Source organism: Hyla sarda, chromosome 2 (assembly GCF_029499605.1).
Source record: "Hyla sarda isolate aHylSar1 chromosome 2, aHylSar1.hap1, whole genome shotgun sequence".
Lineage (NCBI taxonomy): Eukaryota > Metazoa > Chordata > Amphibia > Anura > Hylidae > Hyla > Hyla sarda.
Window position 1 is genome coordinate 342,535,534 of NC_079190.1, and position 12,148 is coordinate 342,547,681.

Consider the following 12,148-nt stretch of genomic DNA (forward strand, 5'->3'; position numbering starts at 1 on the left):
GCCAAACTGTGGGCTTGCATAAAATTTTGCAAGATTTGCTCAGTCTGTGATTGAGCCCCTTCTTAGGCTATATTCTCTTTTATTTATCTCATTTACTCTGTGTCACTTACTCATTTCAGTCTGTCGTTAGCTGTCTGTCACGTTTAGGCTATGTATTTTAACCATTATCATATGTACAGTGCCCTAGAACCAAGGTCGCTATAAAAATAAATAATAATAATGATAATCATGATAATAATAATGTTTCTTTTATTTATAATGTATTTTAGTTTATAGTTTATAGTTAGCACTATTAGACTTACTTGGTCCAGCATAACTTGTCAATTAGTTCTTTCATTGTAATTTTGTCCCATTCCTCAGCATGTGGTGCATTCCATGGAGAATCATTAGAGATCTAAAATAAATATAGTACAACAAGTAAAGCACCATTCACTTCTTGTTTGAGCTGTACATCTGATGCATATGTTGGGATGCTGGCAAAGAACATTTTCTAGCATATACCGCACTTATTTTTGCTGGCATATTCCGCACCTGGTTTATTTACTTTAATGGACTGAATGCTGTCTACTATTGACTAAATATAATCAACTTAATTTCTTAGTAGACCCCTCTCTTGAGTGCTGCAAAGTGTTGCAAGTTTGGGAAATGTAAAGAGCATAGTCACTAGTAGCCCACATTCAGTCCATTAAAGGGGTTATTTGGGTACATATTCTTTATGCATATGGTCAGGTGGGTAGTGGGTAGTTTAAAAACAGAAACACAGGTTTACCTTCCTCGCTCATGTGATGCCGCCAGTATTACGGAGCTCTGGTCCCTAATGTGTGGTGCTTCCAGGTACAGGGAGGTAGCATCACAGGCCTGATCAGCCATTTAGTGACCAAAGCTGTATCCCCCTTCAGCCACTGATTGGCGTGTACCATCTGACTGTACTCACTTCTGAGGTCAGAACAGTTGAGTTTCCCTTTATTAAATTTATTTTCTCTCTCAGATATACACGCCTACTTTAAAAATGTACTTTTATTTCATACTCCATAAAAATATCCCCTCAAAACAAAGCAAACAAAAAGCCCAATGTGGGTATTGTAGGGCCAAAGCTGCAAGGTCAACATTTATACGATAAATACTGTATATACAGTATCTAACATACATATAACAACATTTTTGTAAATATTTTATTATATCTTTTCATGTGATAATGTAAAGTAGTGAGTGAACAGCCTGTATTACAGTATTTAATGTTGTTGTTCCCTCTAAAAACTCAACACAGCCATTAATGTCTAAACCTTGGCAACAAAATTGAGTACACCCCTAACTGGTAGTGTCCAAATTGGAACCAATTAGCTATTTTCCCTCCCTGGTGTCATGTGACTCATTAGTGTTACTAGGTCTCAGGTGCGCATGGGGAGCAGGTGTCTTAAATGTGGTTTTCTTGCACTCACTAATACTGGCCACTAAGAGTTTAGTATGGTACATCATAAAAAAGAACTCTGAGGATCTGAAAAAGAATTGTTCCTCTGCATAAAGATGGCCTAGGCTATGAAAAATGTACCATACATAGTTACATAGTTTAAGCCCATCAATTTCAACCTAAAACCCTACCATGTTGATCCAGAAGCAGGCCAAAAAAAACATGACCCCACCAAGACCCTAAAAAACTGAGCTGCAGCATGGTGGGTAAGACCAAACGGCAGTTTGTCAGGACAGGCTCCACTCAGAACAGGCCTGTCACATACCGGCAGGACTGATAGTGGATCCTCTAGACCAGAGAGGAGATGGCGCGGGTTGTACTGGAGAACCGGTTCTAAGTAGTTACTGGTCTTCACCAGAGCCCGCCGCAAATCGGGATGGATTTGCTGCGGCGGTAACTACCAGGTCGTATCCCCCAGTAACAACTCGACCTCTCTGGCAGCTGATATGGCGTGGTACACAGGGAGTAGGCAGGAGCGTAGTTGGACGTAGCAGAGGTCAAGGCAGGCGGCAAAGGTTCGAGGGCGAGTAGTAGGTAGCAACGGGTTCGGCAACAGGCAAGGCAATATAACACAGTAGGGAACGCTTTCTCAAAGGCACAAGGGCACAAAGATCCGGCAAGGGCAGGAAGGGGCAGGTAACATTTATTGGGAAGTGGCCAGAGGTCAGGGACCAGCGCACCAATCAAAGGCGCGCTGGCCCTTTAAATTTACAGAAGGCGGCGCGCGCGCGCGCCCTAGAGAGAGGGGCCACTCGCGCTGGGAGACAGAGACTGACGGCGCAGGGAGCGGGGAGCCAGGTAAGACAGATAGGGACGCGGTGTGTGAGCCGCGTCCCCGACACAAGGGAACCCATGCTCCCGGTCAGTGCGTCTGACCAGGAGGCGCCGGGATCCCGAGCAGGCCGGCGGAGCGGGCGCTCTGGTCCGGGGGAGGGGACCGGAGCGCACGCTGTGACAAGGCCTCGCTAATGTCAACAAGGAAGTTATATTAATGGCTGTTATTTTAGGAATTATTTTGAGGGGACAGCAACATTAAACACTGTTTTTCCGGCGTTCTCACTTTACATTGTAGCAAAGTGCAATTTCTTCAGTGTTGTTGCATGAAAAGATATAATAAAATATTTACAAAAATGTGAGGGGCGTACTTATGTGAGATACTGTAACAATCCAATCCTTCCATGATGATGGCCAAAGGTGCTGGTGTAGTAACCGGTGCAATAGTTGACCTTACAGCTTTGGCCCTACAATACCCACATTGAAATTTTAGTTGGTGCTCTTGTCTGAATATTTTTATGAAATAAGGATTCAAAAAGGGTAGTGCAGAATTATAGCCTCGATATTCTTAACTGAGAGAACACATTTACCAAATTTATTTTGAAAGTTTCGCTGTACTGAAATTCCAAGAAATTTCAGTTCTTGGAATTTCTCACACACAAATAGCTTTTTCTTGTTGCGATGTCGCCATCTTATGTCACACTATGTAAGCACATTTCAAATTTGGCTCTTGTAAATGAAAGCTGTGCTGTGATAGGACCTTATGGGCAACTAAGCCAGTTTTGTTTTGATTTTCAGTCACTGGCCATTTACCACTGATATTACTTTAAATACAGGCACAATACTTTTTGAATGAATATACAATACCTGCTTCTATGTATTGAGTGTGCTGTCCATACTCTTTCCATATCAAGATTTTAAACAAAATATTGTCATGATAAGAGCTATATAATTAAAGGGGTATTCCAGGATTTTTTTTTTATTTGACTATGCTACAGGGGCTGTAAAGTTAGTGTAGTTCATAATATAGTGTCTGTACCTGTGTGTGATGGTTTTCTGACAATTCTTATGTGATTTTCACCCCAATATTAATTTTTACAGCATACAAAATGAATGTTGTCTCAGATTTTTCCCAGGTTGCAATGCGGCCGAGACCTGACTCACTAGTCAGCTGATAACAGGGAGCCCGTCTACTTCAATTGGTGGAGCGATCACTTGGTGGGAGAAAGATCAATCTGCAACTAATGCAAAAGCTGTAGGCACCCTGATTGAAAACCACAGGTCTTTTGATGGATGCAGCTCATTTATGTTTCAATGGGTGGGGTGGCTGATGTGTGGGAGGGAGGAAAATGGAATTGTGGGATTTGTAGTCAAAAAAAGAAAAGTCAAATAGGAAATACCAGTTCATAAAAAAACATTTAACCCTAAGACAAGCACAGATCCTTCCTAACCATTTCCATTACTGTTTGCCAGGTACATACTAAAATCCCCTTATGGTGGATAATCCCTTTAAATAAAAAATAAAAAATAATATATAGTTTTAATTTTTTCTTCAAATTTACCTCTTTTCCCATTTCATCCATGGTCCTCCAGAGATTATTGTAATCTAAATAGACAATCGGGTTCCACATTGGAGGGAAGGGACCTTTAAAGGGATACGATTTGCCCTAAAAAATATTGAAGCAAACCATGATAAATATTAATTTTGCATTTGTAAAAAGAATTTTTGTGAATATAAAATGAACAGATTTTTAATTTTTTATTTCATGTATCAATATTTATGGTGTTCCTATATACAGTATCTGGAATGAAAAGTGGCTCAACTTTCGAAATAAACTAAACATGCTCACATGCAAGCCTATTGGTCATACATTTAGTCAGTTAACAGGAAAAGGCAAACAAATTGCAATGTATTGAAAATTGCTTAAGTTTTCTTTTCAGATACACTGCTATACTAAGCTGATGGCATAAAAATATAAATGGAATGGAAATGACAAGAAAGGTATGATTTTACTTTAAATTAATTGATATCTAAAAACCATAGAGCAGTGACAACCCACTTAACAAAACAATTGTTGGGGTCACATGCACTTCAGGAGCGGAATTTCCACACGGCAGACATTACGGTTGGTAACTTTGTTTGGGCATTGCATTTTTGCAGTGCTTACTTTTATATGTACCTTACCATTGCATTTGCACTTTTCATGTATTTCTACTATGCATATATACTTATACTCTGCTCAAACAACAACTTGGGTGTTTACATTGTCCACCTATGTTTTGTTCCATCGTCCTGTAGGCAGCATGTTTCTTTATAGGTGGGAGAGGGTTGCTGGTGTTTTTATTGTTTGTATTATATGTGTTTTTTTAATAAAGAATTATGCCTATTCTATATAATTTTGCAATTGGTGTGATATTTTTTTGTGGATATATTAATATATATTGATGGTGAATCAAAAGATCCTTATAATATGTATCTATGCCACTAGATGGGGCTATGAATGCTTGCAAATGTTTACAATCTGTTCCTGTCAGCTAACAAGGCCCACATTTTATTTTTTTCCCTTCAGCAGCTGTCTGCTCAGTTTTTGCTTTGATCTTCCATTCATGCTTTTCCTTATCATTAGTTTCTTCCTTGTCATATAAATATACCCATTTTAGAACTTTTCTTTGATAACCCATTAGATAAGCTGCTCATTAGCTTAGGAAACAGGAAGCCATCAATTCAAGAGAAACAATATATAAATAGATCGTTAATCCAAGTATTAAAATATTATGACATCATAAAATAATTTCTAGTTATATCAGTGACATTGATACATACAATTGCCTTGCACAATGTAAATATTTTACTTACCTTTACATAATGAATGAGATGTTGCTCTTCATTTACTTTATATGTCTCTACTCCAAGTTCTTTGGCGACTCTTAAAATTCTGTTCTGAGTCGGTCCTACGTAAGCACCACCAAGATCCACATATTTTGTTTTGCTGTTCTGAATTAAAATAAATAAATATAAACCAGCATTAGGGTATAATGAGGTAAGTGTTATCCTATCATCAATGCCTTGTCATGCAGGACAATGGACTTGTATTCTGTTTTAGTTTAATTAATTAGATGTAAGTATTTAGAATAGAGATACAATGTACAGCAAGATAAGGAAAACTTCCCAGTACATCGCCAGTCTAACCCAGGAAGAAGTACAGTGCTGTCTACAAAAAATTTAAAAAGACAAATCACCAGGTCAAGATGGCATTCACTCCCGTGTTCTAAGGGAGTTAAGTAATGTAATAAACAGACCCCTATTTCTAATATTCAAGGACTCTATAGTGACAGGGACTGTTCCCCAGGACTGGCATATAGCAAATGTGGTTCCAATATTTAAAAAGGGGTCAAAAGGTGACCCTGGGAATTTTATGCCTGTTAGTTTAACCTCCGTTGTATGCAAATTGTTTGAGGGTTTTCTAAGAAATGCTATTTTGGAGTATCTTGATAAAAATAAATGTATGACCCCATATCAGCATGGGTTTATGAGGGTTCGGCGCTGTCAAACTAACCTGATCAGCTTTTATGAGGAGGTGAGCTCCAACCTGGACCAGGGGGAATCACTGGATGTCGTATATCTGGATTTTTCCAAAGCATCTGATACAGTGCCACATAAAAAATTGGTACATAAAGTGAGAATGCTTGGGCTGGGGGAAAATGCATGCAAGTGGGTAAGTAACTGGCTTAGTGATAGGAAACAGAGGGTGGTTATTAATGGTACTTATTCTGATTGGTGACTGTTACTAGTGGGGTGCAACAGGGGTCAGATATTTAATATATTTATCAATGACCTTGTAGAGGGGCTGTATAGTAAAGTAGCAATCTTTGTAGATGATCCTAAACTCTGTAAAGCGGTAAACACTATAGAGGACAGTGCACTGTTACAAATGGATCTGGATAGGCTATAGGTTTGGGCTGAGAAGTGGCAGATGAGGTTCAACATTGATAAATGTAAGGTTATGCACATGGGGAGGAAAAATCCAGGCTGGGATTATGTATTAAATGGAAGAACACTTGGGACGACTGACATGGAAACGGAATTAAGAGTCTTAGTTAACAATAAATTTAGCTGTAGCGACCAGTGTCGGGCAGCTGCTTCCAAGCCAAATAAAATCATGGGGATAAAAAGGAGTTTGACAAATTCTCAAGGTCAATATGTATAGGTGCAGTAATGTTGGTTAAAATTGCAAATGTTGAAAAATGGTATACACTGAGTTTCACAGATGTGTGGTATGACTGTAATCCTGTCTTTTGTAGCAGGGCTACTATAATAGCAGTAGATGTATACTGTGTAATCAAACGATGTCCTGTAATGTATAGGCAGGAAACTGTATGAGATAAAGCACTCACGGAGTAGGTGGAGAACAACTATATGGCCCACATGTATCATTGTAGTGTAAGTGAAGCGTTTTTTTTTTTACACTTTTTTTTTGTGTGCTGGTAATGTGTAGGAGCACCAAATTTATTAAATGGTCAAAGAGCATTTGATAAATTTTGTGCAGGTCACATTTTCTGAAATTTCACTCTTCACATACACCAAAAAGCTACACCATGTCTGGGCTGGTTTAGTTTTAGAGACTTTTCAGTGGCTTTGCGCCTTCCATATCATGTTTATTGCCAAAATCAGTGGATTGCAACTCAAAATCAGCAGAAATGTGTTAACAAAAATGGGCAAAAAAAGGAGCAAAAAACCCTGCTTGCTCCTTTTTTGCCCCTTTTTTAGACAAAAAACTGTCTAAAGACAATGATGAATGTGGGTCTGTGTTTGTAGCAGAGTATTTGATGCAGATAGCGATAGTCTGCAGGACCTTTCTGCTATTAGAATGTGTGAGGTGATTGTATGCACTAGATATAAAGTAAAAGAAAAGAGGATTGCAGAGAAAAGTGGGTAAAAGTGAGACAATTTATTTATAATAAAATGCAGGGAGAGCGCTAGGCCCTAGCGCGTGACTTCCCAATAAATTAAGCCGTTCTTTACACTCAAATATCTGAAAACAAAGATGTATATCACATATAACATACAATAAAGTGAAACTGATAGCTGCCTGGCACTATATGAAACAGTCCGATCCTATTTAGGAGACTAGAAAGTCATTCGCGGAACATGAAAACAGTCAGTTCCTGTTAGGAGAAAGAAAGTGTGTGATAAGCACTATGCGCTGGGAGACAGTTCTGTGGCTTTGGATCCACGATCCTCTCTGAGGCTGTAAGTAGGGGAGAGAAAAGTTCAGCGGTACTGTGTACCTCTCACTGTGAGACTTGTCATCCTCCTCTTCTTCTTTGGATCTCTGTTGCTCCAACCACGGTCAGGGTCTCTGTTAGATTAACAGACCAAACAAGGGTGGCAAACTGATTGTTGGATCCAGTGACTGTGAGCATGTGGTGGGTTGGCGCGTGACTGCGCTCTGTGATGATGCTGGTTTCTCTCTCCTAGAAGGTATATCCAAAGTGCCAGTGTAGTAGTACAAAGGATAGAAGTGTTTTGGACTATCTTAGTCCATCCTCAGTAGTCATGCTGAGACCATCATATAAAGTGATGTTTATATAGGTCTCAGGTCTTAAGGCAAACCCGTCTGTGATTCCACTAATCAGACAATTCTTGAGAAAATAAGGGCAGGAATGGAGTAGAAATGGAATGGAAGTATTAGAGAAAAGGAGATTTAGGGAGAAATTGGAGTGTCGTGAGCAGTAAACAAGTATAGGATGGGAGTCAAAGGAGAAAAGGATTATCTAGGGCATAATCTAGATATATATCCATGCAATGTTTTGTGTATACCAGTTGATAAACAAATGGTAGATGTCCAACGCAATGATTTTGCTTATTCTTATGTATTATAATGAAATTAGAGGTATGGACGGAAAGCATAAACAAGTACCATGGGAATGGACAAACGTATACTGGTGGAATTACAACTCCAATATAAATAGGAATCTATGGCAATAAAAATAGATATAAATAGGAAAAATGGAAATTGAATATATATATATATATATATATATATATATATATATATATAAAATTAAATGAAATTAAAAAATAAAATAAAAAATAACAATAAAGATAAAAACAGAAAATGAAAATAAATACAAAAATAAAGGATAGTAAAAAAATTGAAATTAAAATAAAATGAAAGAAAAAATAAAAATAAGGTGAAAATAAAACTAAATGCATATTGTAGACAATATATTAGGATATGGGAGCCAATTAGTTCATGGGATGAAACCAAAAATTTCTAAATCCATATTCAGTCCAAGGGGTGCCAAGGTTTGAAACTCGTAAAGATGCAAGACATCTTGTTTATGTGATTTCCCCAGATCCTGGTCCGAGATGCTCTCCTCAGGTTCCCAGGACCTCTCCACAGCACCAAAACTCTTCTAATCAACCAAGAAGTACTGTTTCCCCCCGATGGTCTTGGTGGCGAGTATCTCCTGGACTTCAAACACATCAGAGGCCCCGGAAACAGGGGTAGGAGAGATGTTCTTCAGAGAGAAATTGTTAAGGACCAACGGCTTGAGGAAGGAGACGTGGAAGGAGTTCGGGATGCGCAGGGAAGGAGGGAGATGTAACTTGTACGCAACCGGATTGATGCGGCGTAGGACTTTAAAAGGACCCAAGAAGCACGGACCCAATTTGTAATTAGGTTGCTTCAGATGGACATACTTTGCAGAGAGCCAACCCTTGTCTCCAGGGGAAAAAAAATGGTGGAGACCTCCTCTTCTTGTCAGCCTAGGACTTCATGCGGGAGGAGGCGACAGCTAAAGAACGCCGGGTTTCCTGCCAAATAGATTGAAAGTCCCGAACCAAAACATCAACTGCTGGTAGTACTCCAGAAGAAGCAAGCAGAGAAAGGGGAGGACAATGATGATGACCGTAAACAATAAAGAATGGAGTGGTACTTGTAGACTCTGAGTCACAATGTTTGTAAGAGAATTCAGCCCATGGTAACAAATCGGACCAGTCTTCTTGACGGACAGAAACAAAATGGCGAAGATATTCTCCAAGTACTTGGTTCTCCTGCTCTACCTGGCCTTTGGTTTGCGGATGGTACGCTGATGAGAAATCCAAGGCAGTTTTGGTAATGGGGCTTTTTTCATCTCTTTCCAGACCAGATTTTCAGGTTGGCCACAAGTCAGCTCAGGTACTGAGGCTGACTAATTTTAGACTTACAAAAGGTGTAACCACTAACCAAGCTTGCACTGAGAATCATTGAGGAACCTCTGATGTGAGAGTCCTGAGGTGGCCAACCTCAAAAAGGGGATATTTACCTTGTGCGAGTAAAATATTTTTTTAGTGTTTTGTTGGATGACTGGTAGTAAGCCACATGTATAAATAGTGAACATTATGTGTAGTTAGTCTTGGATAAGCAGGTTTTATTTTGTATTAGTTTAGTTACTGGCAAATAAAAACAGGAGAAGTCCTATTTAAATGCAATAAAAATAAAAAATTGTTACTTTTTTCTTAGTCACACATCTGCATAGTACATCTATATTAATTTATTGTACGCTGAATAAGAAACAATTTACATTTGGTGCTAATATCAGTTCAGTTCCAAGAGATGAGCAATGGTTTCATAGTAAATTATTTTATGAAAAAAGATATTGCTACAAATCACCTCTTCGCACCCAGCCACATACACATGTTTAACCACAGGGTTTCGATTTTTTTCAACCCTGCTTTTTAAAATCCATAAATCTTTTTCTTTTCAATCTATATTGCCATATGAGCGCTTTCTTTGAGTGTTCGATTGTACTTTGTAAATACATCACTAATTTAAAAAAACATTAAAAAAAAATGTTGTTGGGCAAATTTGGGGAAGGTTCGTTTCTATGCAGTGCACGTTACATTTAACATGACATGTTATTTTAATTCTTAATGCAAATATGACCGCAATGTTATAGGTTTGTTTTTATTTTACTACTTAAAAAAATATACTTTTTATAAGAAATTAAATATGCTTAAAGGGGTTATCCACCATGAGGGGATTTTAGTACATACCTGGCAGGCAGTAATGGACATGCTTAGGAAGGATCTGCACTTGTCTTGGGGATAAATGGCTATGTCATTAGATTACCATAACACTGTGGCTAGCTTTTTGTGAACTGGTATTTCCTGTTTGACTTTTCTTTTTTTAACTACAAATCACACAATTCCATTTTCCTCCCTCCCACACATTAGCCACCCCACCCAATGAAACATAAATAAGCTGCATCCATCAAAAGACCTGTGATTTTCAATCAGGGTGCTTACAGCTGTTGCATTAGTTGCAGATTGATCCCTCTCCCACCAAGCGATCCCTTCACCCACTGAAGCAGACAGGCTCCCTGTCATCAGCTGACTAGTGAGTCAGGTCTCGGCCACATTGCAAGCTGGGAAAAATCTGAGACAACAGTCATTTTGTATGCTCATAAAAATAAATATTGGAGTGAAAATCACAGAAGAATTGTGAGAAAACCGTCACACACAGGTACAGACACTATATTATGAACTACACTAACTTTACAGCCCCTGTAGCATAGTCACATGAAAAAAAATCCTGGAATACCCCTTTAAAGTTATCCTCTTCTGACCCTTAAAACGCTTTTGTTTTTTTCATGATAGGGCTGTTTGATGGCTCAATTTTATGGTGCCAGGTTTGTTTAGGTGGGACTTTTTTTAATCGTTTTTTATTGCATTTGATGTAACCTGCACAAAGTTTTGGAATTTGGAAAAAAAATTTTTTACGCCATTCACCATATAGGATCAATATACTTGCTGGCGGCAATTTTTAACCGCATGCCAGCTATTAGTGGCTGCCCTTGGCTATTGAAAATGGTCAGGGGCCACTGGGTATGGTGGGGGATTGCATCAGAATCCTGCACTAAACACCTTTGCCAGCTCCAGGACATACCCAGGTCCTGAGGCAGGAAAGGGTTACAAAACAGCCATGAGTGGTGTAAAATGGCACACAAGAGCTTGTGCAAAAATGAGGAACTTTTCTAGGCCTTAAAAGCAAGCGTAGAAGCATAAGGAATTATCCCCATAGTATTCTGCTCAGTATTTTAACCCAATCAGGAGGGGAACCAATAGAGAGAAAGATTATAATGGAAAGATTTGCACCTTTTTCTGTGTTGGTTCCACTCCAGGTTTTAGTTAAAAATATTAACCATAAATATTGACCAAAACCTTAGATGGACTAAAAAAAAAAAAAAAACTTAGGGGTGACCTATGAACTTTGTATAAATACATCAAAGGTCAGTGAAGATATCTCTTCTATGATTTATTTATACCTAAAAATGTAGCTACAGTATAACAAACAGACATCCTTGACATCTAGACCATAAAAGGGTATTCTTTTCTGTAAGAATATTGAGACTAAGAGATTCTCTGAAAGTTGTCATGTGAACATCATAAAAGAGTTCAAAAGGGGCATGGGTGAATTTTGGAACTATAAAAATGTTAAGTCAAAGAGGCTTTCCAAGACATTTAAGACTGATGCCTTACCCACACCTTCATCAATGTCTGAATGGGGTGTCAATACCCGGCACCTTTACCATCACTATGACATCCTATCAGTCCAGCTGAGACACTGTATGCATGTAATACATGCATGCCCCACTCTCCCCTTCACAGGTTCTGTATAATATATACATAAAAATATGTAATATAATTGTGTAATGGCACTGCTGATTTATGTATTAACTGAAGGTGCAAATGGTATCCCTGGACTGGACCCACTTTGAGCTGCAGGCCAGCTTAAAAGTGCCCTTTACTGTTTTATAGCTACATCTGATCTGAGCTGCCCGGTGACAACATCACCGTCTTACTAAGTGTCCCCTTCTGGGCTGGAAAAGAAAATGCTTAGCACCAAGCATTTGATATTT

The 12,148-nt window shown here is 38.7% G+C and overlaps 1 protein-coding gene across 3 annotated transcripts in view; it reads right to left on the minus strand.

Moving 5' to 3' along the window:
- The window catches only part of LOC130356506 (amine oxidase [flavin-containing]-like), a 107,771-nt gene that overhangs the window by 29,395 nt on the left and 66,228 nt on the right, over nucleotides 1-12,148 (minus strand). For all 3 annotated transcript variants that reach the window (XM_056558170.1, XM_056558169.1, XM_056558171.1), the window contains 3 exons: nucleotides 5,100-5,237; nucleotides 3,805-3,909; nucleotides 303-394 (listed from right to left, as the gene is read on the minus strand). In XM_056558170.1, the coding sequence (XP_056414145.1) occupies nucleotides 303-394; nucleotides 3,805-3,909; nucleotides 5,100-5,237 (335 nt within the window). The remainder of the gene's footprint in view (nucleotides 1-302; nucleotides 395-3,804; nucleotides 3,910-5,099; nucleotides 5,238-12,148) is intronic.